The sequence below is a fragment of the Chrysochloris asiatica genome, unplaced genomic scaffold (assembly GCF_000296735.1).
Source record: "Chrysochloris asiatica unplaced genomic scaffold, ChrAsi1.0 scaffold00011, whole genome shotgun sequence".
In the NCBI taxonomy this organism is placed as follows: domain Eukaryota; kingdom Metazoa; phylum Chordata; class Mammalia; order Afrosoricida; family Chrysochloridae; genus Chrysochloris; species Chrysochloris asiatica.
In genome coordinates this window covers 16,232,420-16,251,350 of record NW_006408529.1, presented here as the reverse complement: position 1 = coordinate 16,251,350, position 18,931 = coordinate 16,232,420, and the positions used below count along the sequence as shown (strand labels likewise).

Below are 18,931 nucleotides of genomic sequence, written 5' to 3'. Positions count from 1 at the left end.
AACCATGGCAATGAAATGATATACGATAGAATGAATGTAAAACTAATGTTCTCCCATGTAAACTATCATATAATTCACAATAAAACGTTAAAAAAAAAAAAAAAAAAAAGGTCACGCTTCTAAAAAGCATAGCCAACCAAGTTTTAGTAATTCCTCATAACTTTCTCTTTTATGCCTCTTGGACTTCACCCTAGATTTCTCACTACCTGAAACCCTCTTCCTTCCTGTTCTCTAATTCACCTGGCCAATTCCTACTTATCCACCAAGTATCAGCTGGAATGCTACTCCCTTTGCCTCACCTGAACCAGTTGTGAGCTTCTGCTAATGGACTCCCTGAAATTTGCCTTCTAGCATCTATCACACTGTATCATAAATGCATACCTAATTTCTTCTTCATTAGACTAATCAAGCTTGGTTTACTCCCCATTTTGTTGACCCCTGACGTGTATCAACCATACCACCCATTGCCGCCTAGTCAGATCCCACTCATAGTGATATGGCCTTGGTTATGGAAATGATGTTGGAGATCCCATGATAGAATTTTGCAAGACCAATGGCTTAGTCATTGCAAATATCCTTTTTAAACAACATCAAATTTGAATATAAACACGGACCTCACCAAACGGAATACATACGAGTCAAACTAATTACATCTGTGGGAAGAGATAGTAGAAAAGCTCAATTGTTGTTGTTGTTGTTTTTGTGCCGTGGAGTAATTCTGACTCATAGCGACCCTGTACAGGGTTTCAGAGGCTGTAAATCTTTACGGGAGCAGACCACCTCATCTTTTTCCCGCGGAACCGCTGGTAGTTTCGAACTGCTAACCTTGTGGCTCACAGCCCGATTCGTAACCACTACACTACCAGAGAAGCTCAATACCATCAGCTAAAGGGTTGGTGGTTCAAGCTCATCAGCTGTCCCGGGGAAACCCTATACAAGGTCACTATGGGTCTGAACTGACTCGATGGCACTTAACAACAACAACAATATCAGCTAAAAGAAGACCAGGGCAGACTGTGGAACAGACCACCATTTCAGACTAAGGTGCGTCTGACCCAAGCCATGATATTTTCAATAACCATGCAATATGCATGCAAAAGCTGGACAGTGGATAAGGAAGACCACAGAAGAATTGATGTTTTTGAGTTATGGTGTTGGAAGAGAATATTGTAAGTGTCATGGGCTGCCAAAAGTACCAACAGATCTGTGTTGGAAGAAGTGCAGCCAGAGTGCTCCTTGGAGGCCAGGATAGCCAAACTTCATCTCTCATACTTTGGACATATTGTCAGGAGGGACCAGTCACTGGAGAAGAATATCATATTTGGTAAGGTGGAGGGTTAGAGACAAAGAGGAAGACCCCCAATGAGATGGATTGTCAAAGTGGCAGCATCAATAGGCTCAAGTGTGGCAATGATAGTGAGGTTGGCCCAGGATCGGGCAGTGTTTCGTTCTGCTGTGTGTAAGGTTGCTATGAGTTGGTACCAACTCGATGGCACCTAACAACAGCAACAAGTTCAGGCTGAAACTGAAGAAAATTAAAACAAGTCCACAAGATCCAAAATATAACCTTTACCATTGTTGTTAAGTGCTGTCAAGTCAGTCCCAACTCATAATGACACTATATAGGGTTTCCAAGGAGTGGCTGGTGAGTTTGAACTGCTGACCTTGTGGTTCAAATAGACCTTTCAGTTAAGTGCTTATACTATAGCGCCATACCAGAATTATGACCTTGAACATGTTGTTGTTGTTGTTGTTATGTGCTGTGGAGTCGGTTCCGACTTATAGTGACCCTACACAGGGTTACTGAGGCTGTAAATCTTTACGGGAGCAGACCTCCTCATCTTTCGCCCGTGGAACTACTGGTAGTTTCGAACTGCTGACCTTGCGGCTCGCAGCCCGATTCGTAACCACTATGGTACCAGAGCTCCTTGAACATAGCCCACCTTAATTTGGAGATTATCTCAAGGACAGAGTTGATGTATTAGACACTAATGACTGAAGACTAGAGAGCTGTGAGATGACATGAAGAACACCATATAGGAAGAAAGCAAATGGTCATTTAAAAGACAGGAAAGAAAGAAAAGATGAAAATGGGTGTCCGAGAAGATTCTGAAACTTGCTTTCCAGTATAGAAGAGATAATTAAAAAAATGGAAGAAATGAGAAAGTCAAATTGCTGAACAGAAAACTTTAAAGGGCAGCTTGAGAAGACTAAGTATTAAAATAAAATATGCAAAGAAGCAAACTGAAAAGAAAGAACATACTCAGCATTTCTCCAGATGAAGTAACTGAAGAAAAAAAATCAACCCTTGACTTGTAATATTGAAAGATTCTATGAATAAAATATTGAATGATGGAGAAAACATCAAAAGAAGATGGAAGGTATACACAGAGTCACTGTACCAAAAGGAAATGGTCGATATTCAACCATTAAGTAGCATATGATCAAGCACCAATGGAACTGAAAGAAGGCATTGGCTAAAAACAAGTCTCCAGGAATCAACAGATTGTAAATTGAAATCTTTCAGTTAACTGATGCCGCACTAAGGCACTCACTCATTTATGCTAAGAACTTTGGAAGAAAACTACCTGACTGGAAGATATCCATATTTATGCCCTTTCCAAAGAGAGGTGATCCAACAGAATGCACAATTCATCTAACAATATAATTAATATAATATGTAAGTCAAATTTTTCTGAAGATAATTCCAAAATGGTTACAACAATACATCAAAAGGGAAAGGCCAGAAATTCACGCTGAATTTAGAAGATGATGTGGAACTAGGAATATCATTGCTGATATCAGATGGATTTTGTCTAATAGCATAGAATGTTAGACAGATGTTTACTTGTGGATCATGAGAAGCTGTGCCTAACTTTGTGAAGAACAGAAATACCAGAACACTTAATTATGCTCATGAAGAATCTGTAAATAGACCATGAGGCTATTGTTCAGGAAACATGTGTCCCAGGGTTGTATTCTTTCACCATACTTATCCAATCTGTATGCTGAACAAATAATTTGAGGATATGGATTATATGAAGAAAAACATGGCATCAGGATTGGAGAAAGACTCTTCAACAATTTGAGCTATGCAGCTGAAACAACCTTGCTTGCTGGAAGTCAAGAGGACTTAAAATATTGATGCATATCAAAGACTACAGCCTTCAGTATGAATTGCACGTCAATGTAAAGTAAACAAAATCCTCACAACTGGACCGATAAATAACATCATATGAAATGTAGAAACGATTAAAGTTGTCAAAGACTTCATTTTATTTGGGTCCATAGCAACACTCATACAAGCAGTAGTCACGAAATCAAACAACATATTGCATTAGGCAAATCTGCTGCACAAGACTCTTTAAAGTGTTGATGAGCAAAGATATCAGTTTGAGTGATATCAGTGCGCCTGACCAAGCCTTGATATTTTCAATTGCCTATATGCATGTGAAAGTTGAACAATGAGTAGGGAAGACTTTAGATGAATTGATACATTTGAGTTATGGTGTTAGAGAAGGATAGTTAAAATTCCATGGACTGCCAGAAGAACCAACAGATCTGTGTTGGAAGAAGTACAGCCAGAATGCTCCTTAGAAGCCAGGATGGTCAGACTTCATCTCTCACACTTCAGACATATTATCAGGAGGGACCAGTCCCTGGAGAAGGATATCATGTTTGTAAAAGTGGAGGGTTCGTGAAAAAGAGGAAGATTCCTAATGAGATGGATTTGCATAGTGGCAGCAGCAATGGTCTCAAGCCTGTGAGGATGGTGCAGGTTCAGGCAGTGCTTTGTTCTGTTGTGCATCGGGTCATTATGAGTCAGAGGTGACTTGACTACACTTAAAAACAACACCATTAGTTGGAACTGATTCCATGGCACTTAACAACAACAATTCTTATATGGGTTCCTGGTGTGGTGCTGTAGGGTAAGCACTGTACTTCTAATCGCAAGGTTGGTGGTTCAAACCCACCAGCCACTCCTCAGAATGCCCATACAGGATTACTATGAGTAGAAATCTACTCAATGGCACTTAACAACAACAATATTTACATGTTATTATTTGAGGCATTAATTATTACCATCATTAAAAGAATAAGAAAAGAGCCCTGGTAGCACTATAGGTTAAGCACTGGACTGTCAATCATCAGGTCAGCAGTTCAAACACCAGACTCTCCATTGGAGAATAAAGAGGTTTTCTGCTCCTGAAAAAATTTGGATACCCTATACAGGGTTGCTATAAGTAACAACCAACTCCTTGACACCTAACAACAACAACACAACAAATAACATGTGAAAACTAGACAACAAATAAGGGAGACTGAAGGATTGAATGCCAGAAGAAGGAGCAAATCTATGTTGGAAGAATTACAACCTTAATGCTCCTTGGTAGTAAGGATGGTTATTAGTCTTTGTCTCACCGACTTTAGGCATGGCATCAGGAGGGGTGAGGCCCTGGAGAAGGACATTATGCTTGGTAAAGTAAAGGGTTGATGAAAAGAGGAAGACTCTCAATGAGATGGTTTGACAGGGTGACTGTAATAATGGGATCAAACAACAAAAATTGTAAGGATGACACAGGACGGGGCAGTATTTCATTCTGTTGTACATAGGGTCACTGTGAGTTGGAGCCAACTCAATAGTGCTAACACAGCAACAACACTGACTGCAGAAGTTATTAAAGAGATGAAATAAGTAACAGTGTAAGCTGTTTGAAAGTACCTAACATTGTGCTGGGTTAGGGAAGACATCAAAAGGTAACTTTGAGGGGTTTAGCCTCCTCTTAATTTCCATCTGCTCCTCTAAAGTCCCCCTAAACAGTACACTTGTGTCAATGCTGCTTTAAGACAAGTCCCCTAGCCCTACTCCAACCTGTTATTGATCTAAAGTACTACTTAGAACTTCTGGAGCGGTCCCTGCATCTGACAGGTGCCTACAATGTCCTAATAAAAGCTGTTTTCTTCCATTCTTATGATCTTTCCTGAAATACAAAGGGAAAACTTCTACTAAAACCAAGTATTGTTCAAGGAAATAGTCAATGAATTCACAAGATAAATTTAGTTATCAAAAATTCAGTATTTGACATAGGTCAGTAATTTGGAAAGAAATTGTTTTCGCCTATAAATCTCATGCAGATTTCAGTCAATGAGAGCAAACAGTTACTGGGCACAGACCATTGGCCAAACAGCGCTCTAAAAACAAATTTAATCCTTCCCTTAATCTACGGGACAGGTACAGTTATTCCTATTCACTGATGGGAACAGAGGCTTAGAAATGTGAAGTAACGTGTTCAAGATCATAGATCTAAACTTGGAACCAAGGCTCAATCCCAGGCAATCCAACTCTTATAGAGTCCATGTTGTTATTCTTTTAAACCTAACCAGAACAAAACAAAACAAAACAAGAAGCAAACACATTGTCATAGAGTTAATTCCTACTCATAGCAACCTTGTATAGAGCTTGGTTGTTGGTAGTTATGTGCAACGGAATTGGGCCCTATATAGGACTTCCAAGGCGGTAAATCTTTACAGGAGCAGAAAGCCTCATCTTTCTCTGGCAGAAGGGCTGGTAGCTTTGAACTGCTGACCTTGAGGTTAGCAGCGCGACTTGTAACCACTACACTACTAGAGATCCTTTGTATAGAGCTTCTGACACTATATATCTTTACGGAAGTATCTTTCTCTCATGGAGAAGTGGGTGGGGTTTGAACTACTGACCTTGCAGTTAGTAGTCCTGTGCTTATTTTACAATGCAGAGTTCCTTTCTTATTCTGTTGTTGCTGTTGTTAGGTGTCATCATAATGCCTCGTCTAATAATATTATTTGATTACAAGAATTAATGAAAGTCCAGAAAAAAAAGATACAGACCAGAGCATACACTTCATAGTATGGCACTGTAGGATAAGCACTGGACTGCTAATAATAAGGTTGGCAGTTCAAACCCACCAGCTGCTTCTCAGAAACCCGAGACAAGGTTGCTATGAGTTGGAACCGACTTGACAGCTCTTAACAGCAACAACAACATACATTTTATATAATCTTGTAAGTGTTTTATGCCTAAAAATTCTGAAGTCATATCAGAATCAGACTTGTATGAATTGGCTCAACTTTGCTGCAATTTGCATCTCCCTTCATCTGAGGAGAACAAAGGTCAAAGTTTCATTCAAGAATAGTCAGCAGGTCTGGGGGAACTGACCAATCACCTAAGAGAAAATGTATACTGACCTTTCCTTTGCCTCACAATGGTAGCATTCACAACAGTGTGGTGTGAAAGAGAGCTTTGTACACCTGAGGAATGAGAGAAGTTAGTGTGCCCTGATGTTAAGTGTGGGGTAGTGTCAATCCTTGAGTCCTGAGAAGTATACAGGGGCTACAATGGAAGACCTCACAGGAATTCCGACTTAATCCTGAGAGTAACAAGCAGCCATTGAAGAATTTTCAACAGGGGAATTTCAGGTTCATGTTTTAGAAAAAGATCACTCTGGCTGTTATGTTGAAAGTGAACTAGAGGGAAGCAAAACCGGAAGGTGGGAGAAGGGTTGGATGATGTGGCAACCTAGTTTGTGGCTGTGACAGAGGTGATAGAGAGAAGCCAATGGGTACAAGAGAAAGGAGGCAAAATAATGCTTGATGACTGTTCAGATGTGGAGTTTAGGGAAGGGAGAGAGGCTAGTCAGGGGAAGAAGACAGATTAAGTGAGTCTACTATACAGGATGGCTATGAGTTGGAACCGACTCCACAGCACACCACCACCACCACTACTTAGGGGTAAGGATAGATGTGGAACTAAGACCAAAATGGTTTCCTGTTTATTGCATAGGGTGGATTTGCCTGAATTATTACTATTAAGTGCCATCCAATTGGCTCTGACCTTACGTACAGCAGATTGAAATGTTGCCTACTACTATGCTATCCTCATGACTATTGGCACAGGATAATGTTCTTTGGTGATGCATATGGTTTTCATTGGCTAATCTTCAAAAGTAGATTGTCAAGCCTTTGTTCCAACTTTGCCTTAGTCTGGAAGCTTTTCTGAAACCTGTCCACCATGGTATTTGAAATACTGATGGCACAGCTTCCAGTAGGCCCTGGATTAGGAGCTTCTAAAGATATCATCTCACCACTGGTCTGTCTGTTTGCTATACCATGGTGGCTTGCATGTTGCTGTGATGCTGGAAGCTATTTCACCGGAATTTAAAATACCATGGTGGACGGGTTTCAGTAGTGCTTCCAGGCTAGGACATGACAGGAAAAAGGAGAGGCAGACCACTTTTGAATGGTTAGCCACTGAAGACATTATGAATAGCAGTAGAACACTGTCAGATAGAGTGTGCTGGATGATGAGCCCCTCAGGAAGACACTTAAAATATGACTGGGGCTCTTGCCGCCATCTTGGAGTCTGTGGTGGCCTACTGGGAACAGGACTTCAAAGCCGGCACTATGTCTGGAAGGCTATGGTCTAAGGCCATTTTTGCTGGCTATAAATGGGGTCTCAGGAACCAACGGGAGCATACAGCTCTTCTTAAAATTGAAGGTGTTTGTGCTCAAGATGAAACCGAATTCTACTTAGGCAAAAGATGTGCTTATGTGTACAAAGCAAAGAACAACACAGTGACTCCTGGTGGCAAACCTAACAAAACCAGAGTCATCTGGGGAAAAGGAAATTCGCACCCATGGAAACAGTGGCATGGTTCCGGTTAAATTCCGAAGCAACCTTCCTGCTAAGGCCATTGGACACAGCATCTCTGTGATGCTGTATCCCTCAAAGATTTAAACTACCTGAAAAGTAAATGAATAAAATTGTGAATTTGTTTTTTAAAAAAAAACACAATGACTGGGGAAGAATTGTCTCCTCAGAGTACAGTTGACCATGATGATGCAAATGGAGTAAGGCTTTGGGGACCTTCATTAGCTGATGTGGCATAACTCAAAATGAGGAGGAATGAGCTGTAAAATCCATTAATAATCAGAACATGGAATGCATGAATTACAAATCTAGGAAAATTGGAAGTTGTCAGAAATGAAACGGAACTCATAAAGATCAATATCCAAGGCGTGATTGAGCTGAAATGGACCATATGAATCTGACAGTTATATGGTTTACTATACTGGGAATGACAAATTCAATAAGAATGGCAATACATTCACTATCAAAAAGAACATTTCAAGACCTGTCTTAAAATACAATGCAGTCTGTGATGGGATAATATCCATATGCCTACAAGGAAAACCAGTTAATACCACTATTATTTGAATTTATGTACTGATTAATAAAACCAGTAATGGTGAAACTGAAGAATTCTATGAACTTCTTCAGTCTGAAATGGATCAAACATGCAATCAAGGTGTATTGATAATTACTGGTGATTAGAATGTGTAGATTGGAAACCAAGATCTGTAGTTGGAAAATATAGCCTTGGTGATAGAAAGGATGCTGGAGATCACTTGCTAGAATTTCATAGGACCATTGAATTGTTACTAGTAAATACCTTTTTAAACAACATGTCATTGTTGTTAAGTGCCGTCAAGTCTGTTCTATCACACAGCAACCCTGTTTAGGCTTCCCAAGGAGCAGCTGGTGAGCTTGAACCACTGACCTTGCAGTTCAAACTGACTTTGCAGTCCAATGCATTAACTCACAGCACCACAAAGATTACTATACACATGGACCTCACCAGATAGAACACACAGGAATCAAATTGACTACATCTGTGGGAAGAGATGGTGGAAAACTCAATAGCATCAGCCAAACAAGTTCAGGGGCAGACTGTGGAATAGATCATCAATTGCTCATATGCAAGTTCAGACAGAAGCTGAAGTAAATTAAAATGAGTCCACAAGAGCCAAAATATGACCTTGAACATACCCCACCTGAGACAGAGTTTCTGCCCAATAAAATTGCCCACCTCCATATTCTACCATTTCAGTAAATTTCCCACTATCTCTTATTCAGTAAAATTGTTTATTGCGTCTCTTCTGTTTTCTGTCATATCATTAGGATTTGTCAAAGATTATAATAAGACAGATTTGCAGATCTTTCCAATGCTGGCTTCATATCTTGGAAGCAAGCCAGGCATTATCGATTCCTACCCCTCAAACCTAGCAATTCTTTCAGTGCATGATTCTCTCCTCTAGTCCTACTTGTTGTCCAGGCATATGATACTGCACACGTGCAGTAGCCCTGGGCCTATTATGTTTATTTTCATGCTTTATTTCTCAGGTTTACTCTCTGAATAATATAAGGCAGTCTTCAAAACCATTTCTGAATATCATAATTCCTCACCATAGAGACCATGTTATTGGAGAAAATGAAATGATTAAGATAGAATAAGAGGTCAAACTGTCCTGTATTAAATATGTCTTAACAACACAGGAGATACTATGGTAGTAAACTGACCTTCATGTTTCAGATGAAAATAGTGTATAAATTCTTTTTACTTAAATGAGAAAATAAATATACACTACTTTCCTCCCAGTACATTAAAAAAGAAGAAAGCAACTTCCCGTTTATTTCCTTCTCCTTTCTTTTCTTTTTAACTGCCTTCCCCATCACCCAAGGTAGCACATGTCTACACGCTGTAGGATCATCATTGGACTGCTAGCCACAAGGTAGGCAGTTCAAACCCACCAGCCACTTCTCAGAAACCCTATACAGGGTCACTATGAGTTGGAACCCACTCAACATCACTTAACAACAGCAACAATAACATTTTACCTAGTGAGTTATTCTCCCTTCTCTCTAACCCCTGGCAATGATCATAGAATTTACAGTAGTGGCCTCATACAATATCTGTCCCTTTGAGATCAATTAATTTCACTCAGCATAGTTTCCTTCGGGTTCCTCCCTATTAAGTGGTATTGTGCAGATTCATCTTATTCTTTAGTGTTGCATAATATCCTATTGTGTGTGTGTACCAAAGTTTGTTCAACCATTCCTCTACTGATAGGCATCTTGACAGTCTTCATCTTTTTGCTATTGTGAATAATGCTGCAATCAGCATGCACATGCATATAATTGTGTTATGGCTCTTACTTCTTGAGGTTATATACCAAGTAGAGAGATTGCTGGATATTTCTATTTCCAATGTTGTGGGAAAGTATAATACTATTTCTACGGTGGTTGCACCATTTTATAGTCCCACCAGCAGTGTAGGAGGGTCCTATACTCTCTACACCCTCTCCAGCATTCAGTGTTTCCTGTTTTTTTGAACATTGCTATTAATGCTAAGGAGCTATGGTAGCGTAGTGGTTACGAATCGGGCTGCGAACCGCAATGTCAGCAGTTCGAAACTACCAGCTGTTCAGCTGTAGAAAGATGAGGCTTTCTGCTCCCGTAAAGATTTACAGCCTCGGAAACCCTATGTAGGGTCGCTATGAGTCGGAACCGACTCCACGGCACATAACAACAACAACAACAAATTAATGCTGTGGTAGGATGATAGCTCATTGTTTTGATTTGCATCTCTCTAAGGCGCCCTGGTAGCGTAGTGGTTACGAATTGGGCTGCTAATCTTACGCTCAGCAGTTCGAAACTACCATAAATTCTGCGGGAGAAAAATGAGGCTTTCCGTTCCCGTAAAGATTTACAGCTTCGGAAACCCAGTGCAGGATCGCTATGAGTCGTAACTGACTCCTTGGCACATAGCAACAACAACAACAATGGCTACTGGTGTGGCAATCTGGGCTAATGCGTCAGACTGCAAAATTGTTTGAACTACATGGTCTGTGGTTCAAGCTCACCAGCTGCTCCTGGAACCCTATACAGGGTCGATATGGGTCGGAACCAAGTCGACGGCATACAACAACAACAACAATGGCTACTGGAGTCCTGGTGTGGTGCTGTGGGCTAATGCATCAGACTGCAAAGCCGTTTGAACTACAACGTTGGCGGTTCAAGCTCACCAGCTGCTTCTTGGAAACTACTATGGACTGCCAAAAACAAAACAAAAAAAAAACCAGTCTGTGTTGGAAGAAGTACAATCAGAATGCTCCTTCGAAGCCAGAACGGTCAGACTTCATCTCTCATACTGCAGACTTATTATAAGGAGGGTCCAGTCCCTAGAGCAGGACATCATGTTTGACCAAGTGGTGGTGGTGGTTATGTGCTGTGGAGTCAATTCCAAGTGGAGGGTCAGTGAAAAAGAGGAAGACCCCTAATGAAATGGATTGGCACAGTGACAGTAGCATTGGGTTCAAGTGTACCACTGATTGTGAGATTGGTGCAGGACTGGGCAGTGTTGTATATGAGGCAGTATTGACTCGACAGCAGCTAACAACCACAATACAGCATAAACATTAAAACAGACACCGAGAGGCTTAGCACTTGCCTAAAGTGATGCAGTTTATTACCTGGAATGAAAATTTAGGCACAGTGTCTCCAAAATTCACACTCTGAACAACTAATGAGCTATATGTTAGAATCTAGCACAGGACAACCTTGCTGGCATTTTCTCATATGAGAGAAGCAGAATCCCCTCAGACTAGTTCTAAATTCAAATCCTGAACTAGAGGTCAGCATTTAGCTGGGCCGCGGATGGTGCAAATAGTGGATGCACACAGCTGCTAACCAAAAGGTCAGTGGTTCTAGTCTACCCAGAGGCATCTCAGAGAAAGACCTGGTGATCTACTTCCAAAAAACCCGGCCACTGAATACCCTGTAGAGCACAGTCCTACTGGACACACGTGGAATCACCAGGATCCTCAATCTACTTGACAATTTTTTTCTCCCTTTTAGGTTGGCAGTTCAAACCCACTCTGCAGGAGATAGACCTGGCAATCTACTCCCATAAAGATCACTGTTGTTGTTAAGTGCCATCGAGTCAGTTCTGACCCATAATTACTCTGTATATAGGGTTTTTGAGGAGCAGCAGTTCAAACCTACTTCGCAGTGCAGCACATTAACCCACAACGCCACACTAGGACTCCTAGAACATCCTATGGGGTCACTATGAGTCAAACATCTACTCAGTGGCCTTTAGTAACAACAACAAGCGCATTTGCTCTAGAATTGTAAATGGCATCACTTTAGGCAGTTCATTCAGACATTCCACAAACAGTTACTGAGCTTCTCTGCTGCTGATTACCTTCCTTTTCTTGGCATACATATTACCTCAAGCAAACACTCATTACTAGGTTCCTAGGAATTCCACACCTTTGTGGGCTTAGTTAGGCCCTTACTCAGCAGCTCTGTCACTGCCCTTGCCTAGTGTTCAGCAATCCAGACTAGAGGAGTCCCCACTGACACACAGGGCTATGTTTGTTCACTAATGTTTAGAAGCTCTGCACTTTGGCAGGGGCGGCTGGAGTGCCTGGAAGCTTGTAGTCCTGAGCCACAGGGACTGACCCAAAGCACTAGCCTTCAGCTTTGTTCCTCAAGCCTCTGGAGAAAACCTTTGATTTCATGGGGATGATTATTTTTATTCTTGCCCACTCAAGGATGAAGCCCAAGAAACAAGAGGTTGGCCCTTTCAGAGGTATCACAATGGGTTACCTCCAGTCAAACCCACTGTTTTTTGTTTTTTGTTATTTCTGGGTTTGGTCAGGCATCTCTTGGAAACCAGTACTATACAACTTACTTAAAGAGTGGAGGGATTGGGCATAAGAGATTCAGACAGAGAGAAGGGGGCTGGGGCAGGGAAGTAAGAGGTAGGTAATGTGTTGTCAGAGAAAGCACAGAAGGAACATATGAAAGTCACAATCTGATTTAAATCAATTGCATTTTGTAGTGACATTTTGAATCTTTTGCAAAGTTCAACTATTTCTACTTTGACTTCTAGCCAAGTCAGGAGAATTGGTGCTTTGGGTGAAGGTTTCAGGAAGAAAAGAAAACAAAACACAACACACACGCGTACCACACAAACACACACACACACACATAGAGGAAGAGAAAGGGGGAGGGAGACTTTTATCTAAAGTCTTTGTAAATCCAAAGCAGGGTTTTATCCTCCACAGTTAAATGAGACCAAAAGGAAAAAAAAAAAAAAAATCAAGAATACCAACATTTGAGGTACAAAGACTGTCATGGGCCAGTGAAAGTTTGCAAAATTATATGTAAATGAACAAAGTTTTTACTGTGGTGGCCCTGTGCATTCCCCAAAGCTAATCCCAAAGAGAAAATCTACTTAGTAAAAGAAAGTTTTGTCTAATTTGGTTAACAGTTGAGAAGTGACAAAAATGCTGAATATATTAATAATTTATATTTCCAGGGTAACACTATATCTTTAATGCTTCACTGCTGAAGGGAATTCAGATTGGCTTAACTCTTAGAGAGAAAACAAAAAAAAAACAACAACAACAACAAAAAAAACCGCCTGCAAGGTCTTCTTCATATTCTGTAATCAGTGCTGAGGAAAATGGGTGTAAGACATGTGTTCATGTGTTCTAATAACAGACACCATCCATTCTCTTACTTCTGCATAATTTGTTTTTATTCCATGTTGCTTAATATTTATTTGTTTTCATTTAAGGCCTGTAGTTTTATACTCACTTTTATACTGCAGCTAAATCAGTTCATAAGAAAAGAGATGCTTGTTTACACTTCACATTGTATAGAAAAGTTATTTCAAGAATCCTTTACATGCATGACCTTTTCTGTAGTTTACAGATCCCCTTCTCTAAAATAGACATATAAGTATCACTTTATGGCAGATGTAGTGAAGTCTTCCCCACACCTCCCCAGCCCCTGCCAGTCTCCCCCCCTCACCCTCCTCTGCCTCTGGCCTATGTCTGTAGAATGGAGTCTGATGGTTTACAAATTGCAAGTCACCTCATTCCATGACCTCAGTAAACAGTCCAGATCAGAGCCTCCTTAAACCCTGTCCAGAGGAATGGAATAAGTTAATTTACCACCTTCCTTCAACTAATCTGAGAGAAGACAAATCACTGCAGTTCAACTAAATGGCCTGTGGAAATGACTAGGAAAACGAACTAGATAATTTTGAAGTATTTATTTAAAAGTCAGAGGGAACAAAAAAGTTAAAAGAAAAAAAAAATTTGACTAAGGAAAATGTTTAAATCTCCACAAACAAAACGTTAGCCCTGGATACCATATTTATTTTACCTAGTTACATACAACAACAGGAAGTCTCATTGTGTTGTTTGGATCTTAAAAACAACACTAGTTTGTTAACATCTTACTGCTTTATGGGTGAGTGCAGATAATCCCCCTAAAGGAGGCTAGCCAAGTCTCTAAGACCCCAAATTTTCTTCACTGTGTTTACCTTAGAAATCTGGATAAGGAAGGCAAGAAGATTAAAAAAAGGAAGACACTGGAAGAAGGGCCTGAGAAAAAGGCAATTAAATACTATTATAGACACAATCTTGAAATAACAATAATATAGGACTATATACATAGCTGTATAGACCCTAGCTATACAGATTTGGGAAGAAGAATGAGACTTATACACACGACTAAAAAGATTAAAAAAAAAAAAAAAAAAAAAAAAGAATTCTGACATCCGCGGTCAGCCAGCGGCAGTAACCTGGCCTAAGTGATACTGAGGGAAGGGATATCAAGAGAAAAATCTTAAGCCCCACCTTCGTTCCAATGGCTCTTGGAAACAGGCCTAAGCCTTCATGTAGTTTTCATGGATCTAATGAGGTACAAAGGGTCATGCGAGACCGGGTGCCCCACCACTGCCCGGGTGAAGAAGCGAGCATTTTCTCTATGGGCTCCAGAACCTGACCAGAGAACCCAGAGTCTGGATACTGCGCCAGTGGTCAGAAGTGGGGAATCAACAAGGGAATCCAATCCTCTGAGGAATCGCGTTTCCCAAAGCGGCCAGCGCACACTTCTTATCAGGTTGCATAACTCCCCAAAGGCTGGGTTGATCTGCGCGCTAGAGCTTCTCTGGAATCTGGCATTCAATCTGGGTGTAACGAATTGATCATTTAAAGATAGAAAACGTCGCTGGATGTTAATTTAAAGCCATTATTCAGAACGTCAATATTGTTGTTGTTAAGTACCGTGTAGTGGGTTCCGACTCATAGAGACACTGTATAGAGTTTCTGAGAAGTGGATGGTGAGCTTGAACCGCAGACCTTGTGGGTCAAACTGACCTTGCGGTCCAGCGCAGTATCCTGCAGCCTCACACCAGGAGTCCTAAGACGTTAATGTTATTGTTGTTGTTAAATGCTGTCAAGTCGGTTCCGACTCATAGCAACCCTGTATAGAGTTTCTGAGAAGTGGATGGTGAGCTTGAACCGCAGATCTTGTGGTTCAAACTGACCTTGCGGTCCAGCGCATTGCACCGCAGCGCTGCACCAAGGCTCCTTCACATATTTACGGATAGTAGTAAGACTTGTAAACTCAGAACCGCGGGCGCGTTGGGCGTGCGCCTCGCAGACACTGGCCTCGTGTACGGAAGGATGGCTATGTCCTAGATGGGTAAGTCCACTAAAGCCGATTTGGGACTGGTCTTCGCTTTACATTTTCCATGCTATCGCCTAAGACCTAGCTGGGTGCGAGGAGAATGAGAGCCTGGAGACCCGGGATAGCCTCTAAGGCATCCGATTGAATCCCACTTCCCAGCGTTGTTTTCAATATCGTGTTCCGTCTATCTATCCCTTTACCCACCTTTCAAATTACGCGGGACCTACATCTTGGATTTTATCAGCTTTGAGACCTTGATACCTCAGACGGGGATGGGTTGTGGAGTCGCAGAGGTTAACAACAACAAAAATCCTTCTCTGATCTTTATCAGAAAACGTTTATTTCGAAGGGGGACTTTCCCCCCACAGTATATACACCTGTACAATATACAGTATTTTTCTTATGCAGTACCCAAAGAGAGCAATCTGGCAGACGAAGAGAGTCGGCGTCAGAGCACAGGGGGGTGTTGGGGAGTATGCAGGTTGAGGGCGTTGGGGTGGGCGTGGCCGATGAGGTTGAGGTAATGGCGGTCTAGGCCTTGCACCGGCGCTAGGAAGGGGCTGTGCTGTTGCGCCGGGCTCTGCAGTGGCACGGGCGCGCTGGGCAAGTAAGGCAGCGCCGTGCTGCGGGCGGCGCCGTGCGGCCAGGGGAAGGGCCCAGGGGCCGCGCCCTGCGGGAACACAGCTGCCTCGCCGGGGCTGTGGCTGGTGAATTCGGGCCCTGCCGGGTGCAACTGGTAAGAGAAATCCGGCTCCGGGAGCGACCCCAGCGGCGGGAAGGTAGGCTCGCCTCCCAGGCGGGCCTTGGATTGCAAGAAGGCGAGAATGCGCGCATACTTGGTGTCCTTGGTCTCCATCCGCTCCACGGTGGTGAGGTAATGCACCAGGTTTTTCATGCATTCATGGTAGCCGTAATGGAAGTAGTTGGCAAACTCAGCTAAAAGTTCTGCTGGAGGGGCCAGAAAGACGGTAGGTGTTTAAAAACGGTGCGTGGCCACTTTCCCATGGGTGGCCACGTTCCCACGGGTGAACGTTTTCAAGTCAAAATTTTGTTTTGAGCCCTTCCGCCAACTGGACCAGTCTGGAGAACCGAAAAGCACGACCTTCTTTAATTTCTTAACTACGTACTCACTCCCCGTAAACACACCTGAAAGGAGCCAACGGAACCAGGGTCTCCTAGAAACCCGCTCCACAAAGCTGCTTCGACCTGGCCCTGCCGGGAGAAGTGTTTTTGCAGGACCCCAACCCCATCTTACTCGGAAGTTTCATTCCGATTACTATTACTAAAGTGTGGCGCGCGCTTCTGGCCCATATTTCCCTTTCCTCAATCAGTACCCACCTTTTTCCCTTCCCCGGGGAAAATCGGCAGAGTGCAGGGCTCTTAGGTACTGTACTGTCATCTCCAGGATCTCCGCCTTCTCCAGCTTCCCGGAACTCTGCAAAAAAGTAAGGGCTTTTCAAAGAGGTCTAGGGGGCGCAATCCAACCCAACATGGTTTCATCTGGAGTGGGCTGGCGAGCAGGACATTGCCAGATCTGCCCGATGGCCGCCTAGGGCTCACCCAGCGCTCTGGCCACCGGAAGGTCATCTGCGTCCAAAGATCCCCAACGCTTCTGCCTAGAGTGATAGAGCGTTCAGAGCGCCTGGTACCAGGCTCCAGGCCGCCGACGTTACCTGTTTCGCCAAGGCCATAGGCACGGTCTTGCCCAACTCATTCAAGCAGCGGTTGATCCGGTCCCTTCTCCGCTTTTCTATCACTTTGTGGGAAACGGGGGTTCTCTGCGAACAGATATTTGTAAGTTTAAGATGACTGCCCAACTAGTAGTCAAATTCAAAGTTGTAGCTGCGTGCCAATCATCTTCTTTGCCCCCCACGCTACCTAGGGGTTCGCCCTAGGAAACGACCTCTGTTCACACGGCCCGCATAGGAGTGCTTCCCTTCCAGGCTCCCTACCCTCTCTGACCACACGACGGAGCTGAGCGCCAGGGCTTTGGGGAGGTAGCAGTCAGCCTTCGGAGATGGGCTCCTGGAATCTCCTGTCTCAATCATCATTCCCTTCCCAAACTACTCAGAATTCCTCCACATGCAAAGTCCTGTGTGGCCACGTTTCTGCCATTGGTCCCGCCAGGTGGCAGCTCAGGGAGTCAGACGCCTTCACCACTAGGGCGCAAGGAAGTCTGGGCTCTGTCAACTCACTTTGCGTTCCTTGAGCTTGTCTGACATCCTGGTGAGTGCGCGCCCTTGGGAAAGGCGGTGACCCGAGGCACCCGTTCTCTTTGCACCTCGTGTGCCTCCTCCACTGTTCCAGGTAGAATGCGGCCTCGCAACTCCGAGGGGCTGCCTTATAAAGCGGTCATCTAGAGCGCCAAGTGCATTCACCAGTTGAATTATTCCATAGGATTATAGGAGCTGCGTTTGGGGGATGTATGCATTCAAGATCGGGTTTAAAGAAGTAAGAAGAAGAAGAAAAAAAAATTAGCAGCTGAGGGGGGTGAGTTGGGGCAGATAAGCTTTGTTAATCCACGTGGCTCTTCAAAGGACACGTGATCGGCCCGGGAATAACATTTGCATGGTAACAGCCCAGGCAGGAAAAGGAGGCGGTATACCCGCTGGCTGGTGAGGCAGTGCCGGCAGCAGCCCCCGAGCGCTGGGGCGCAGCGGACGCGGGCACCAGGGGGCTAGGACCCTCACAAAACAGTGTCGCCTCCTTTGGTCCCACCGCTGAGTCTCACATGATCTCCTGTTTACAAATCTCAGCAAGCCCGCCGTCCCAGCTCCGAGTGCGTTTTAAAGCCTGTCCAGAGTCATTAAAGTAATTAAGTAAGCCTTTAATAGGCTGTTCCGCCGGGTTCAAGGGAGAGCTCTTGGAGACGGAGGCGCCCCGTTTGTTCCCAGGCTTTTCTCACACGACTTGGTGACACGTCCATCTCCCCCCTTTTTGTTTACACCGCTTTATTTGTCCGGACATCCCGGCAGGTGTGGGGCTGCGGCTGGCACACGAGGCTCTCGCCTCGCCTCTCCCCTCCCGCCGGCCTTTGGCACGCGACGCTCCGCTCCCCCAACCCCCCATTCCCTGTTCTCCTCGCTAGTTTTTTTTCAAACCCCCCACACCCTCCCAAGCTAGCTCTTCTCTGGGGGAAGAGGCTCAATTTGTAGCCTATTATCCCATACGAAAATGTCCATTGAAAAGTATGAATAGTTTCATTGGGTCAAATTTTAATAATGCCAGAGGGTGGGGGCGGAGAGATAGGCTGGCGTGTGTATGGGTGGGGGTGGGGATGGGGGCTGGGATAGGGTGGGAGGGGTGAGGGACAACACGGAGAGGAGTGGGCCGAGAAGAAAAGGGAAATGCAGCTGGCCCCGGCGAGCATTATGCGACGTCACCTGCGAGAGGGGGCGCCTACAGACCCCTATTCATTTGCCTAATTTTGGTCAATTTAACAAACTTCAGGATAAATTATTGTGGCTTTGTCAAGGAGGGTGAAGCCTTCTGATCGAATTAACAGCATGTTTTGATCCGGTAAATGTCATTAGAAAGGGAGAAACAATCGCGCTTAGACGG

At 43.5% G+C, this 18,931-nt stretch overlaps 1 protein-coding gene across 2 annotated transcripts; it reads right to left on the bottom strand.

The window, feature by feature from the left end:
* Nucleotides 1-15,788: 15,788 nt before the first annotated feature.
* HELT (helt bHLH transcription factor) lies at nt 15,789-17,673 on the bottom strand. 2 transcript variants are annotated; one of them, XM_006834435.1, is made up of 4 exons: nt 17,566-17,673; nt 17,044-17,148; nt 16,709-16,805; nt 15,789-16,315 (listed from the first exon to the last, which is right to left on the bottom strand). In XM_006834435.1, exons 1-4 carry the CDS (start codon nt 17,590-17,592, stop codon nt 15,819-15,821), a joined length of 726 nt encoding a protein of 241 aa, XP_006834498.1. In that variant the 5' UTR covers nt 17,593-17,673; the 3' UTR covers nt 15,789-15,818. The 2 variants fall into 2 exon arrangements, with proteins under 2 accessions (XP_006834498.1, XP_006834497.1); XM_006834434.1 differs by having other exon boundaries at nt 15,790-16,318.
* Between the last annotated feature and the right edge of the window lie 1,258 nt (nt 17,674-18,931).